The sequence below is a fragment of the Montipora foliosa genome, chromosome 6 (genome assembly GCF_036669935.1).
Source record: "Montipora foliosa isolate CH-2021 chromosome 6, ASM3666993v2, whole genome shotgun sequence".
Lineage (NCBI taxonomy): Eukaryota > Metazoa > Cnidaria > Anthozoa > Scleractinia > Acroporidae > Montipora > Montipora foliosa.
Window position 1 is genome coordinate 15,673,696 of NC_090874.1, and position 14,844 is coordinate 15,688,539.

The 14,844-nt window shown below is 40.2% G+C and overlaps 1 protein-coding gene across 2 annotated transcripts in view; it reads right to left on the reverse strand.

The window, feature by feature from the left end:
* Nucleotides 1-3,396: 3,396 nt before the first annotated feature.
* Nucleotides 3,397-14,844, reverse strand: part of LOC138006821 (uncharacterized) — a 47,534-nt gene continuing 36,086 nt past the window's right edge. For both annotated transcript variants that reach the window (XM_068853407.1, XM_068853408.1), the window contains exons 4-7: nucleotides 10,436-10,549; nucleotides 9,577-9,740; nucleotides 7,082-7,166; nucleotides 3,397-5,347 (exon numbers count right to left, since the gene is read on the reverse strand). In XM_068853407.1, the coding sequence (XP_068709508.1) occupies nucleotides 5,136-5,347; nucleotides 7,082-7,166; nucleotides 9,577-9,740; nucleotides 10,436-10,549 (575 nt within the window). In that variant the 3' untranslated portion in view covers nucleotides 3,397-5,135. The remainder of the gene's footprint in view (nucleotides 5,348-7,081; nucleotides 7,167-9,576; nucleotides 9,741-10,435; nucleotides 10,550-14,844) is intronic.

Here is a 14,844-nt window from a genome sequence, read left to right on the forward strand (position 1 = left end):
CAATTTTATCCTTAATTGGACAATTTTAAGGAATTAAAATAGCTATGCTGACAATTGCGGATTTGTTCCAGATTTTTGCGGCTTTCTGTGTTCCCGTGGTAAGGATAGGTCGCAAATTGTCATGTTGTGGTGGGAATGATTAGGAAGATTGAAATGGCACGCAAACTGGTTTTGATGCATCCGTATCGTTTCTTTCTGCATTTCGAAGGTGTTCGTGAAAGCGGTCCGCCAATCCTCTCCCTGTTTCGCCTATGTAGGTCTTCTTTCATAGTGGGCAGGTTATGCAATAGATGACATTTGCGGAGATGCATGTAAAGTGGTCAGGGATTTTAACGGATCGATTCGGTCCTTAGATTTTAACCATGTCATAAATAAAAGGACAAAACCAGTTGCGCGCCACTTCAATCTGCTTAATCACTCCCACCACAATATGACAATTTGCGACCTATCCTTACCACGGAACACAGAAAGCCGCAAAAATCTGGAACAAACTTGGTACGCTCAATCATCATGGAATCAATGAAAGCCTCTCATTTCATTAATTTATTCACAAAGGCCGGCCATGTTACTATATTTCCACCCATGGCAAAGCTCCTCTACACCCTCATAAAAACCAACAACACCCACAATTTCTCTTTTGACGTCAATTTCTCTTTTGACGAAGTCAAAAGAAAAGGATGGAAACTGGGGGGTGGCAAGAAAGTGTTCAAAAATGTCAACTACACCAAGTTCTTTGCCAAGAACTGTATGGTCTACAGTATCAAAAGCTTTATAAAATCTTGAAATATGCTACATATGCTAATATGCTAAATATGCTAAATATGCTAATGACTCAATGGATTTAATCAATTGTGTACCTAAAATTGCGTTATCGGTAGAGTGCTTTGCACGAAAGCCAAACTGCTGGCTATAAAAAAATTTTTTTCTAAAAAGTGTATTAATCTGTTGTACATGAACTTTCTGTATGAGTAATTTATAAAAGACAGATAGTAGGAAAGATATGGGGCGATAATTATTCAGATTAGTTTACAGGTCAGTTAAGGTATCTTGAAACTACTTGAAACGATGCCAGTTGGAAAAGAAGTATCAAGTATAATTTCCAGCAGTTTGTCTAAAATTGATCTCAGAGACTTTAGAACAGCACTCGGTATGCTGAAATAACAAGCAGCTTTCCTAGATTTAAGTTTAGTTATCTCGTTCTATCACCCTGAAGCTACACATTTCTAGCTAAATTCAAGCTAATATGAGCAAAAACGTTATTAATTAAAGGCACTTACAATGGAATTAGTATCACTTAGAACGCTAATAACTAAACAAATTTAGTTTTCAAGGTTCTTGTTATAAAACTTAATTACTGGTTATATTGCTCGAGGCTCTAATGGCAGGACACACACGGGGCAAAATTACTGAATGTTGATTGGCTGAGACGGAGCGCAATGTCGCTTCGCGACTTGGGCAATTTTGTGAAAACTTTGAAAATACGCGTGAAATTAATCTTTACTTGCCCTCAGGTCCATGCAGTTACATGCACTTACTTGTGTTTAAATAACTGTTTAAGACGGAGGTAAGTGCATATCAACTATTTCGGGTAATTTAATATAAAAAGAATCGGACATTGCATCGGGGTCAGAGAATGTATGCAACTCGCCTTCCCAGTCAATTGAGTGAATATCATCAATTAAAGCAGACACGTCAAAATCATAGTAGTCCCTCCTGTTATTTGGAGAAGTGGCAATTGATTTAACGATATGAATTAACAATATGAAGAAGTAATTGTCAATCAAACTTTCTGAATGATCAGTAGTTCTGGTTGGTTGCAAAATATGTGGTTGAAAAAGAATACACCCAAGGTACTTCAAATTTTGAAGCAAAATCTGAATTGAAGTCACCCATCATTACCCAGAACTTATGCTCTTTACGAATCTTTTCAATAGTTGAATTAAAATATTCCATGAATGTATCTCAACCTCAATTTAGGTGTCTATATATCACACCTCAAATCATATTACGCTGACAATCACGGTGTAGTAGAAAGGCCTGGCCTAGTTGCATAATTTACCTGCTTATTAAGTGGGTCCCCTATGCTATAGCTTTATCACTAGTTTGTCATGTACTATATATAACGTTTTACTGCTAGATCATTTTACTGTGCCAGGTTACAATTGTAGATTCATGAAAGACTCATACTATCGGGGATCAATTCTTTGCAACTTGGTCAATCATAAAGATAATACTAGAAATTTAAATTTGAAGGAAATCAAAACAAGACTTATCACAAAGGATTATTTCGCAAATGCTATTTTTGAAAGTACGCCTGCTTCGTCTACTCGGTATAGACAGCGAGATTTTGTTTTGTTTTTTAAATAATATCTCAGGAGTTTATAATACTTGCTAATTTTATATTTCGTATATACCCCACAAGCTTTTAGTTTTCAATTGAATTTTATTGTGCTTAAATAAAGGTTATCATCATCAACTGAAACAGAAGATGCCTACTAATATAATAGCTTTTTAAGCAGTGTTTGGAGAGCACACAGGCAATTTCAAGTTGCTTTCAAAGAGTGATCTAGCCTGCGCAGTTGGCGGTTTTGTTGCTTTCGAGGGCGGGAGATTTTGAGCGGCGAAGCTGGGGCGGGGGGAAGGGGGAAACCGCCTTTTTGACACCTGTCAACAACTTTAAACGATTTAGCCAATTACAGGACAGTAGGTAACATGAAACTCGTTGATTGCAAAGTTGGCGCGAAAGAGGTCTGTTCGCTCTGTTTTTGGGCATTATACAAGATTGTTGATACCAAACGAATAATCTGCATGGTTTTTCGATGGCAGAGAAGAAGAATACTCCCAAAAACCCCGCCCCAGCCTTCTCGAGGATAAGAGTGGTGAGCACTTATTGTTCCACAACAAGAACATCCACGGTTTATTGAGCTGTTGAAAGTCTCTACCTTGGATTTAACTTGTGTTTTGCAAAAACACAAAAATGTTTTATTCTTTTCATACTTATTCTTTAATGGGTGAGTAAGGGAGTTCTTCCTCTAACCTTACCTTCCTATTCTCGATGAAACTGGATTTATGAAAGACATGAAACTAATAGTGAAACAATTTGTTCTGGACTACGGTGATAGATATCATTCATAAACAAAAGAATCCAATTTGAATCTTGGTGCGATTTAGCACTATATACCCCCAAAGATAGCTGAACGGGGTGAGAGTATTTTCGAGGCGGTAAAAATCACCCTGAGAATCTGAATGAAAACCCACGATTTACATTGTAAATTAGAAAAACTTTACACAAGTTTGTTCGTTTCATTATAGGATAGAGCTCAGTTCTCTCGGAGGTTAAAAGGCACCAGCGAAAGTGAGAGCTCCGTGGTCTGTCCAGTAAATTATAACGCACCATTATCGTTTAACCAAGGCTTTATTCTAGCGTTTACTGTAATTGTGTAAGTTGCAATTAAACAAAAATCTACATGAAAATTTGGCTACTGTTACTTAGACTTAAATACATTTGTGGGACCGGTGTCCATAAAATACATTTTGCACTAAAAACTGCCTTGCTTCGCATTATGCCATTTCACTCATATGTACGTACCCTCACTATTTCTTGGTTTTTCATTTTGGGCCTCTTTAAGGCCTGATACACAACCTACATCATACATACTATAGTTACTTTGTTCAAAGAACAAAGTATAGGATTCAGCTCGTCCTGGCATCAGATTTTACTGAAAGGAAGGGGAATTATGAAATGGAAACAACATCTTCTGTCCTTCCTGAGTGTGTGTAATAAGCGTTTGCTTAGTGCAACTGCAAGACATGCATGACATGCAGGAAAACGTCCGTCAGAGCGATTTGCAGTTAGTTTTTTTGCAGACTATTTAAAGACGAAAATAGTGAGTTTTACTCAAGAGCGTGTTTTGTTATTTTTAAACTGAATTTATTACCAATGCTTAAAAAGCTAAAAGACCTCAAAATGGGACAGGACATTACAAAATAATTAAACGTGTGAACGTGTGAGGGCCTCTGCTGGCAGTTCGATACCACCCAACTCAGTGCCTTCTGTTTTTGAGTAACACGTACCACAGGCAGCCCCGTGTACCCTCATGGAGCGTCTAGTTAATTTTTTTTTTTTTTGCGGTCGCAAGATTTCTTTGCCTCGCAGAGACATCTTCAGGCAACCCAAGTAGGATTCGAACTTGGAAACTCCTCATTCAGAGGCAATCGCGATGACCACTAGATCACAGAACACGACGTGACAAATTACTGAGGAAAAAACGCATTAAAGGATTGTGTGCGTGACCCGAAACGAGTTTTCGAGTTTCGTTGCACGCAATGCCATATGCGGTTAATGACTCGGTAACACATATCACCGGGCTAATATTCTCTCGGCATTGTTTAGAAAAAGTATCAAATATTTTAAAATATCATCGTAGAAACTTGCAAAGCACCCGTTTCGTGGTTTTGATTGAAATCATTGCTGTTCAAGACAGTTTTAAATGTAAACAACTATTCTACGATCGCACTTAACCCTATCATCGGGTCACCGTATGTGGACTTAGGACTTAGGAACACGGAATTGAAGCTGGATATTGACCAAGATACTATAACCTAAGAAAAACACTGAAATACTGTGAACTTAAAAGGAAATCGGAAAAAATCCTTGGAACAAACTGTAGGCTACCCGTAGCCTCTTGTTACATAATGCTTTCCAGTGGTATCATGACCATGTATTATTACATTACCTCTTATTAACCAAGCTTGCTCTGGGCCGTACTGGGAGAATATCGGCCCTAGGTCGGGCCCTCCTCGCTTCGTTCGTTACGTACTGTCAAGACCTCGGGTCGATATTCTCCCAGTACAGCCCTCGGGCTTGGTTAATGAGATATATGAATACCACGAGAAAGCTTTGCATAACTAGAATTCCGACACAAATTCCCTGAACTATTTGCTCTTGGTCAAGATAATCTGCCCGAAAAAAATGTGACAGAGCGCTAGCTGACGGTCTTTTACTTTAAATCAGTTGTATCCATGAACCCACGTACCAATTCTTCCACAATTCGAGCGGCAGGAACTGTGGCAATTCATAGCAACGACATTCCAGTTCAGTACACCTGCACATTACTCATTACTCCTGCACCAGTCTAAAACCATCGATTTGCTCGTGTACAACGGATATTTCTCGCGCTTTGATATGGTTTCCAAATTCCACCCTCTTCAAAATATATCTTGGTGCAGTCGGCATTAACGGCCAGCACCTCCGCGCCACCAACCTGCGGCAGGTTATCCAGCCTGGAGCAAACATGTATTGTACCGCCGTAGGCGTACCGATCTGTGTTGAGGTAATAGTGAATCCCTACAACAAAATGACAAAAACCTTGTTATCGCGTTATTACTATCCTCTCCTGGTGTTTTTCCCACTGTAAAAGCTGGAAGATAAATATCTTAGTTGGCGAGTTAGCTTGCACCATTCACTGTACAGCGTGAGTGTCGACAGTAATTTTGCTATTGCTTTGCTGTTGGGATCGGCTCAAAAATCTCGCGCCACTTTTTCAACCAATCAGAAGTGAAACCATCTTGCTTCACTTCGTTTTCCCGCGCTTAGCTTACAACCGGCTATATGTATTTGCCGGCTTTGCGTCGCAAAAGCACTATTCACGGATAACTTTTCTCGTTTGCATTACAATAAAATTCCTCCTGAATGTGACAAAATTTCGGGCAGAAACTGCAAAATTGTCTCACATTCTGCTCCCAGCAAGGCTTCATAGCTCAGTTGGTGGAGCATCGCACTGGCCCAGGGAAGGCCACGGGTTCAAACCCACTTGACGCCTTGAAATCGTTTTTCAGCCTTGGTAACAATTTCTCAAATTGCGTACTACACTGCGAGGATCACGTCTTCTTCCTCTTTAGCTTGTACGTTTTGTTTTTCCATTTCAGACCAAGTGATATTCCCAAGGGAATTCTCCTTCTGTTTTTTATGCATACATATGCACGTGTATAAGACGACATCTGAAAAAAACTGTTCCCTAGAGTAACATCACGGGTACTGAAATGGGAAAACAAAACGAACAAGCTAAAGAGGTCCATTGATCATAATCCGCAATTCACATATCATTTCTTTCATATGCTCATATCATAAAATCAAATTTATTGTAATGCAAATGAGGCAAATTATCTGTGGAAAGGGCTATAACACTATTGGTTCATTGCGTGTTGTTACTATGACCAACCACAACAGAAAAAAACAACACAATGAACCAATCGGATCTCGAAGTAAATCGAGTATTAGTCAGTGTGCTACAAAAACAATTTGCCGAGGAGAGCTGGGAGAGATCTCGGTGGTTTGTCTGGTAAGATAGACCTTATTCCAAAATGACCGTCATTTAAATATTCTTTTGTTTTTATTCAAATTAGCCCTGGATGCCTCGTTCTTGAGCTGAAAATTCAAAAGAATATTTTGCCTTGAACGAGGCATCAAGGTCTAATTTCAATAAAAACAAAAGAATATCTAAATGGCCGCCATTTTGGAATAAGGTGTACAGCTAGCTTAAAAACGTTGATTCAGTCGTCAGTCAGAGTCAAGGTGTGAAAAGTTGAGTACTAACCTTGAGTTGGTTTTGCTCAAGTCTAACGTTCTCCACAAGTACTGGTGGGTCTTTGGCAATGCGCTAGTAACTGTTGGCACAGTTTGCGAGGCGCTTGCGCTAAGTTATATCCCTGTGGGGTCACTCGGTTAATAGAATTAATTTCGTACTGTATAGGTCTGACCAACGGCGTAGTTTTGGTGAATCCTAGGAGGCTGTGGCAATCTTATAGCCAGCCAGCAAGCTCTGCGGTTGGACTTCGGGTGAGTGTCTTACGAGGCTTACGAGCGGTGAGTCTCCCCAAACCCACTTGGAGGGTTCTTGCAGTCACATACAGTCAAGTCATTTACGAATTTACAGCTAAAAAGAGAAAGTTCGGTTCGACTAGATACATGGAAAATATTGCCTAGGGTAATATTCTGTATTATGTAAAATGGTTCCATAGGGATCATGTTCCAGAATGAGGCTGAGGTTATCCAACGTAGGGTTGCTAAGAAATAACTAACCTGGTTCATCTAGACGATCAAATGGCAGATCCAATTTCTTTTTTAAATTTTCCCAACTGAACTCAACTCCATTCACTGTTGGTATCTAAAATGAAAGACGAAAAAAGAGATCATACAACCTTTTTCCAAATGGTAACGATTTAGATATTCTTTTGTTTTTATTCAAATTGGACCTTGATGCCTCGTTCAAGGCAAAATATTCTTTTGAATTTTAAGCTTAAAAACGAGGCATCAAGGGCTAATTTGAATAAAAATAAAAGAATATTTAAATGGCGGCCATTTTGCAGAAATGTGTATTGATTCAGCATTTTGCTCTCGAATAATGATGCCATTGAGAGTATATACAGGGCCGGGGTTCGCGCTAGCCCGGGGTTAAGCCTGCTAAGAACTGCTAATGCTAAACCCTGGGGTAACACTAACCCGCCATCAAACAACCTGGTCCTGATGATTAAATTGATTTAAGGACAGTAGCCTCCCAATAAGGATGCTTTACCTCCCTTTGCAAGGAAAAGAAAAGCACAAAGGAGAAAAAAGGGTCAAATCGAACTACAATCAGTGGCAAAAGTAGTTGGGACGCTAGTGACAGAATGGGCCTGAAAACCTCTCAGACGTCAGAAACTAAGCATAACTGTCAAAATTCCACTGAAAACTTCAAAATAAAAGTCCTCCCCTCCCCTCCAATCAATGTTGAAATAGACAAGGAAATGTATGTTCACTATTGGCAACATTGTTCTGGGGGGGGGGGGGGGGAGAGGGGGCAATTTTTCAAACTCAGTAAGAAAACCAACTTCAAATGGTGTGTGTCCCAAGACTTTAGCCACTGATTGTATGAACCCTAAGGCCTTGATGACCAAACTGTAGCATGAAGTTACTACAAGTATGAATCAAGTATGACCATTCTCACTGGGTAGGATCTCGGTCCAGTCAATGGTTGAGTTTCCCCAGTAGTTTTATATACTTGGGTGGAGTGAGACAATGTGGGGTTAAGTGTCCTGTCTATAGGGACATAATGCAAAAGGCAAAAATCAAGACTCAAACCACTGGCCTTACACTCTAAAGTCTCATGTGCTAACCATCAGACCTATCGTGCCTTGACTTCCTCTAGTGGCTTTGCTTGCCTCGCTCCACTTGCTCTCTTTCTGTTCCTCTCAAAGGAACCTTGTGACAAATAATGATCATTCATCAAATCACCTTTACACTTCTCTCTTAAGTGTTTATTCTGCAAAGTATGGCTGGTTATTGCAGAAATCCCTACTTCTCTTTCCATGCATTAAACTGACTGACCCAATTCCCACACTGTAGGATTACTATAGTATAGTATAGTATAGTATAGTATAGTATAGTATAGTATAGTATAGTATAGTATAGTGTATTCACCGTACTCTCGCAGCAAAAGCTGAATTACAGTAGGGGTCGAACTCTTACAGTAAAATTATATACATCACATACATTTAAACATAGCACATGGTGATAAAACTCCTGAACCTTCCGGTACGCGCGTTCACTTTTACATCTCTAGCTGACCCAGATCTTAATGTGTAGCCATGGCTAACTTGAGTGACTTGGGTGGGGTCTCCTTAGCCTTACTAAAAAACTTAGCTGATAGATTTGCACGGCGGGCTTCAGGAGAGACAAGACCAGTACTAATAAGTGCAGCCTCATATTCAACCAAGGGACAAATTATCCTTAATGCTCTCCTCTGCACCGACTCAATAACGTTACTAAGGTATCCAGGAAGGGCGGACTACACTGGCGCGCCGTATTCTAGAACAGACCGGATCAAAGAGCGATAAATGCGAACAAGATCTGCTTGCTGAACGCCAGCCTTCCTGAGTACCTTAATGAATATAGTCATTAAGGTTACCTGACCCATCCCCTGATAAATAGAAATCGGGTATTGACCAAGCGTGAGGTAAAGATGGCTAAATATTGGCCAGGTTCTTTTTTGGCGTGTTTATGCGTTGAAGTCGAATGAGGCCAATATCCAGCCATCTTGACCGAAAACGCTTAGTCAACAAAGGATTTATTACGTGGCTGATAAAACACCAATAAGTGATCTTTGATCTTGCGGAACCAAGCGAGAATTCCCGAGTGGGCAAGCCAATCACAGCACGGGATTTGGTTCATCTTGCCCGCTCACGGAGCTCGTCATATAATAAAGTGAAGTATAACTGTATTAACATTGGCTAATAATAAGTGTAAGCCCCAGAAAACCAGGGTGGCTGGTACTCAACCTCCCTTGTGAAGTTCTTTAAGGGTAACTGGTCTACGTCATGCTGCCATTAGATTTCTCAAGATAGGGTGAACCAAGGAAGTAACACATGAACACATGAACAGGATCTTTATTGATGCAGAATTTGAAAATTGAAGTCAAAGCTTTTAATTTTTTTTTTTTTATGGGCAGGGGGCCACCAATCCACAAAAAACAAACAGCCCTCTAGACATCTTGAGTTCAAGTCAAAACAAGCAGTGAATACCACTTATTTTAAATGTACCTGATGGTTATAAGTTGTGTAAACAAAGGTCAAAGTGCGGCCCCCTTTCGTACTTCCTATCCGTGAGTACCAGTAGCGAAGCATTGATCCTTTAGAATGGCGCTGATAAAGGAATAACAGGATAGAACCCACCAAAACGATCATACAACCTTTAAGCACAAGTCCTAGAGAAATAAATGTAAAACAAATTAAAACAAATATTTTTCATTGGAACAGACTTAACTGATTAGAGTGTAATTTGTGAAGTGCTAGTTTTGTACCCCATATGAACCCTGTGAGCGTTAGCCTTACTAACTGAAATGGGCCCACACAAGGACAGAGAAAAACTCTGACCAGGGTGGGAATTGAACCCAAGACCTTCGGGTTAGATCACCGCTGCTCTACCGACTGAGCTACAAGGTCAGACGAGAAAATGGGAACTGTGGGAATTGAAGATGTTAAAGTCACGGCAATGAACATGTACAAGTACAAGGAAGGGTTACGTTTTACATGGTTCATATGGGGTACAAAACTAGCACTTCACATTACACTCTAATCAGTTCAGTCTGTTAAAATATAAGTGCTACACGGCCAACGTTTGTAAAAACGAGTGCTTGTAAATATTTTTTATTGTTTGATTATGTCCAGTAACTATTATTTTTTTGCTGGGGTAAACAAATTTGGAATTAAATATCATTAATTTTGCAGTTAGATCAGCTCCTAGTACAGGTGTCATCGACAGAATTGTGTGTTTAGGTGGTCTGGTTATGTATATGGGGTCTTTGACCTTTTCTGGACCACGGATCCTTCTGTGAAAACATATTGTTGATTAACCAAGCAACAAAAAATGTAAACATTTAAGTGCAGGTTTACCCATTACCTCCCTCATCATTCCAACAGATCAGCATAAATCCTTTCAGCTCAGAATAGTTTCCATAAAGCAGGGTTGCAAGACAAAGAACAGGAATCAGCAGCATCATTTTCAAAAGGAATCCTATTAAAAAAAAAAATACAGAAAATAATGTACATTTATATTCAACATTTAATATAAAGATTTAGCCATGCCTAAAATCGGAGCTCCCGGGTTGTTTGTTCTTACTGGCTGTAGGGTCCTGTAGGGTTAGTGAAATTAAAAGGTTTTGGAATAATTATTGTCGGCGTTATGTTGTTTCCGGTTACTGCTAATTACATCATTTTCCTTGCTTTATTCAAGAGAAAAATCATTACCTAACTAATGAATAGGCCTTTTGCAACAAACGATCACATTGTACAAAATCCACCATGCTGGAGGGCAAGCTCATTATTATTCCCCCACTGGGACATTAAAACAAAGAGACCTGAACCAGTCAAGCTTGACTTGCCTTTATTTTAATTTCCCAGTGGGGGAATAATAATGAGCTTGCCCTCCAGCATGGCGGATTTTGTACCATGTGATCGTTTGTTGCAAAAAGTCTATTCCACGGAGCATTTCACACGATATACTCCACAATTATTATTCCATTCCATTCATAGTTAATGCATGGAGATGGTTATGAAACTGGACAAGTTCCTTTGTTTCATGTTTTTGTTCTTATTTTTGGCCTTGACCCTGCACAAAACACGCCTTTTTTCGAAAAGATAACCAATCAAATCCTTCGGTTAAATTATCCGCAACTAATTTGCGAACCCGTGCGAAGCGAAAACAAAAGACTGTGCAGGATCACGGTCAATTCAACATCGATTGCAACAACATTGTTTTCGCTTTTGAAAGTTGTAAGGTTTGATAACCAGTCCCTCGATTAACTATGGTTGGATATAAGATGATATATAGTCAACAAGGTGCGTAGTGTCCAGTTGGCTATAATCAACTCATATCCAACAAGCGCCAGTGGAATAATTGTTTTATTCAAAAAGCTCACAAATTATGGATAAATCTTCCCTAGCTACTTTATTTTGTTAACACAAGAAAACTGATGCGTGCAGTTACTGATATTTATAGAGCATGGTATAATAGCTCATATACCATGATGGCTAAGCCAATCAAAACACTAGAAATGCATTAACCAATGATCGATACGCTGGTTTTAGTCTGGCAAATTTTTCCCACTTTTGGGTAAGTTCTTTAGGATCGGGAAACAGCACATGAATCTCAGCGAAGAAAAAGGGAAGCAGTGGGTCTGCAGAAAGATTGGTGAAATGTGGGGCATAATGGGAAACATCTGTATTTCAGAATATTCAACATTTGTATTCACATCATGTACTGAAGTGAATAAATTCGAACATACTACATGTCTTCTCAAGCGAAAATCCACGCAAACGGCACGGAGGTAGCCCTAAAAAAAAATCAAAATCCAATACGAGAAGATGCGTGAATCTTTCGGCTATTCTCCTGCGAAGTTTGAAAGTGGAGCGATGCAATTTTCTGAGGAAAAATCGCCCCAGCGATGGAGCCAGTCAAAAATTAGCTTCCACCCCTGTCCTTTTATTGAGGCACAGTAAACATTGAACACGAAATCTTCAAAATGGCGCGAAATACCACTTCTGAGGCGAAAGAACGACCGTACACCGCAGGTAAGGTAATACTGTAGAATATGGCACTGTACGAAAAGGACTGGGACTAATAATACAGGTTGGTTGATCCAAATACGAAGACGAAATAAAGGGGATGTTTGGTTGAAATTGTTGCGTGTCAAGAGCTTCCTCTAACAAAATTGGCGACCCCGCCAGGATTTGGGATTAAATGAAGAAGAAATACCGGACTTAGACTCTAAGCGATCGATTTTGGTATGTTTTTGAGCTTTGTTGTATTTTTCTCTCTGACCACGTGCCCGCCATTTTGTACCCGATTAGCGTAGAACAACGAGAACGTCCCGTTTATTTACGCGATGGCAGAAGAACTTCGATGGGAAATACAGTCGCGCATTTATGCTGCAGATTGGAGTTCACTAGCATCCTTATGTCAAAGCACGAAAGAATCACCCCAAGCCTTTTTGATGAATGCTCTTGACTTGAGACAGCAAATTCTGTTTGCATGTGGTGAGGGAGATGCATGATAACACGTCCCTACTGTATGACTCTGGACATGTACAACGTTTATTTCTTCGGTCAATTGAAACTAAATTACAAGATGAAAGTATTCGTGCTCAGATTCGCCCATTCTTAAAAGACCCAAATGTGACAGATGAAGTTTTGATACAGCAAATGAGCATGACAACCTCAGCAGAGAAGGAGAGGGACAAGAAGCTGATAACCAATAACAGATCTAAGCCACCAACAGTATCAGTGTCTTCAGTGTCAGACGACTTACCAAAAGAGAAACAAGAAAGTAAGAAAAGCAACTCCCAGAATGATATCTTAGCAGCTATTATTGCAATCAAGTCAGAAGTTGAGGCATTGAAAGGAGAAATCAGAACGCAGAGCAGTAACCAAAGTGTGCCTCACACAAAGGGATCAGAGAGAAAAGGACCTCCTGTGTGTTCAAATTGTCTTCAGAACAAGATGGATTATTGCAATCACTGTTTCAAGTGTGGCAGCGACTCCCATTTTGCAAGGGGATGCAGAAAACAGTTAAACCGGAGTCGACGGCTTCTACACGAGACAGGAACCAGTCGTAAACCCATCAAAAGTCTCAAAAATGTAACCAAAGCTGTAAACTTGGAGGAGAGCAAGGATTACTTAGGAGATGTGGTCAATGCAAAAGTGTATGGTGTTGCTCCAACAAGTGTCAAAAGGAACATTGGCCCGAACACAAAGAGGTATGTCAAGCAATGAGTCATCTGTCTGAAACAATCAATTGTAAGTCCTGAAGAGTTCATACCTTGTGTTAGCCATTTAACTCCAAGTGAGAATGCCAAAGTTATTGGCCTTGTTGGCAAGAAGTGCATGGTAAAGTGTTTGTGCAATGACTATGAACTTGATATGCTATGGGACACTGGTGTGCCAGGTATCAATAATATCAATTCAATTGCTTCAGCAACAGTTAAAAGATATATCCATTAGACAGCTGTCAGAGCTTTTGGATACAAACTTGAATCTAACAGCAGTGAATGGGTCTGAAGTTGATTCCTCCCAGTAGTCATAGTAATCAAGGGGAACTAATAGTACCTTTCCTTGTAACATCAGAAACATTACACGGTCCAATTCTGGGCCAGTACAATGTTATTGAAGACCTTGTGAACCAGGGTCAGAATTCAAAGCCAATAGTTTACGAGAGTTTCCCACAAACAGAGAGCACTAAACTAGATGCCTTGGTAAGCGTTATTCAGGGCTCAACTTCAGGTGCTATTTGTAAAGTAAGAACTGGAAGGAAAAATGTTATGGTCCCTAAGAATAGCACAATTGCTGTTAGCTGTCGTGCAAATACTGGACCTGTGCATCAGCAAACACCAGTGTTGTTTGAACCAAACCAATTGGCACATTTACCAGAGGGTTTGGAAGTTTATGAGACTTTTGTATACATGAAACCAGGAAAAACATCTAGGGTGCAAGTTGCTGTATGTAATGGAATAGATCGTGACATTGTGCTTAATGGTTGCACCGCACTAGGAGTTCTCCAGGCAGTCAAGTCGGTGACAGCAGCAGATGTTCGATTGAGTGGATGTAGAACCTCGTGTGAACACCAACATCTCGAGCAGCATGAATCACAGGAATCAACGACGTTAGATATTCCTGGGAAGCAAGACAAACAAGGCATAAACTCCCTCCCAGAAGTTGACCTCAGTGGCTTAAATCATGACCAGCGGATTTTAGCTGAAACGATGTTGAGGGAAGAGTATGAGTCATTTTCATCCAGTGAGCAAGACATCGGTTGTATCCCTGATCTGAAAATGGAGATTAATCTGAGATAGCCAACCAGTGCAAAAGAAGTACACATCAATTCCTAGACCACTGTATCCAGAAGTAAAACAGACATCGGGGATCGTCTGAACCAGAACGTTGTTAGAGAATGGAAGTCCCCGTACTCCTCCCCAGTCGTCTGTGTCCGAAAGAAAGTCGGGTCTTTAAGGCTTTGCATTGATTATCGAGAACTGAATCGCAAGACCATTGCTGACCGACATCCAATCCATGGAGTTCACGAAACTCTGAAAAGCCTTGGTGGGAATACTTAGTTCAGTGTCCTTGACCAAGGTAAGGCTTACCATCAGGGGTTTATAAGTAAAGAGAGCAGAGCAGCCACAGCCTTCATAACACCTTGTGGGGTCTACGAGTGGGTTAGAATCCCATTTGGATTGATGAATGCATCGGCAAACTTCCAGCGCTTCATGGAACGGTGTTTGGGTGAACTGAAGGACAAAGTGGCCATTCCATTCC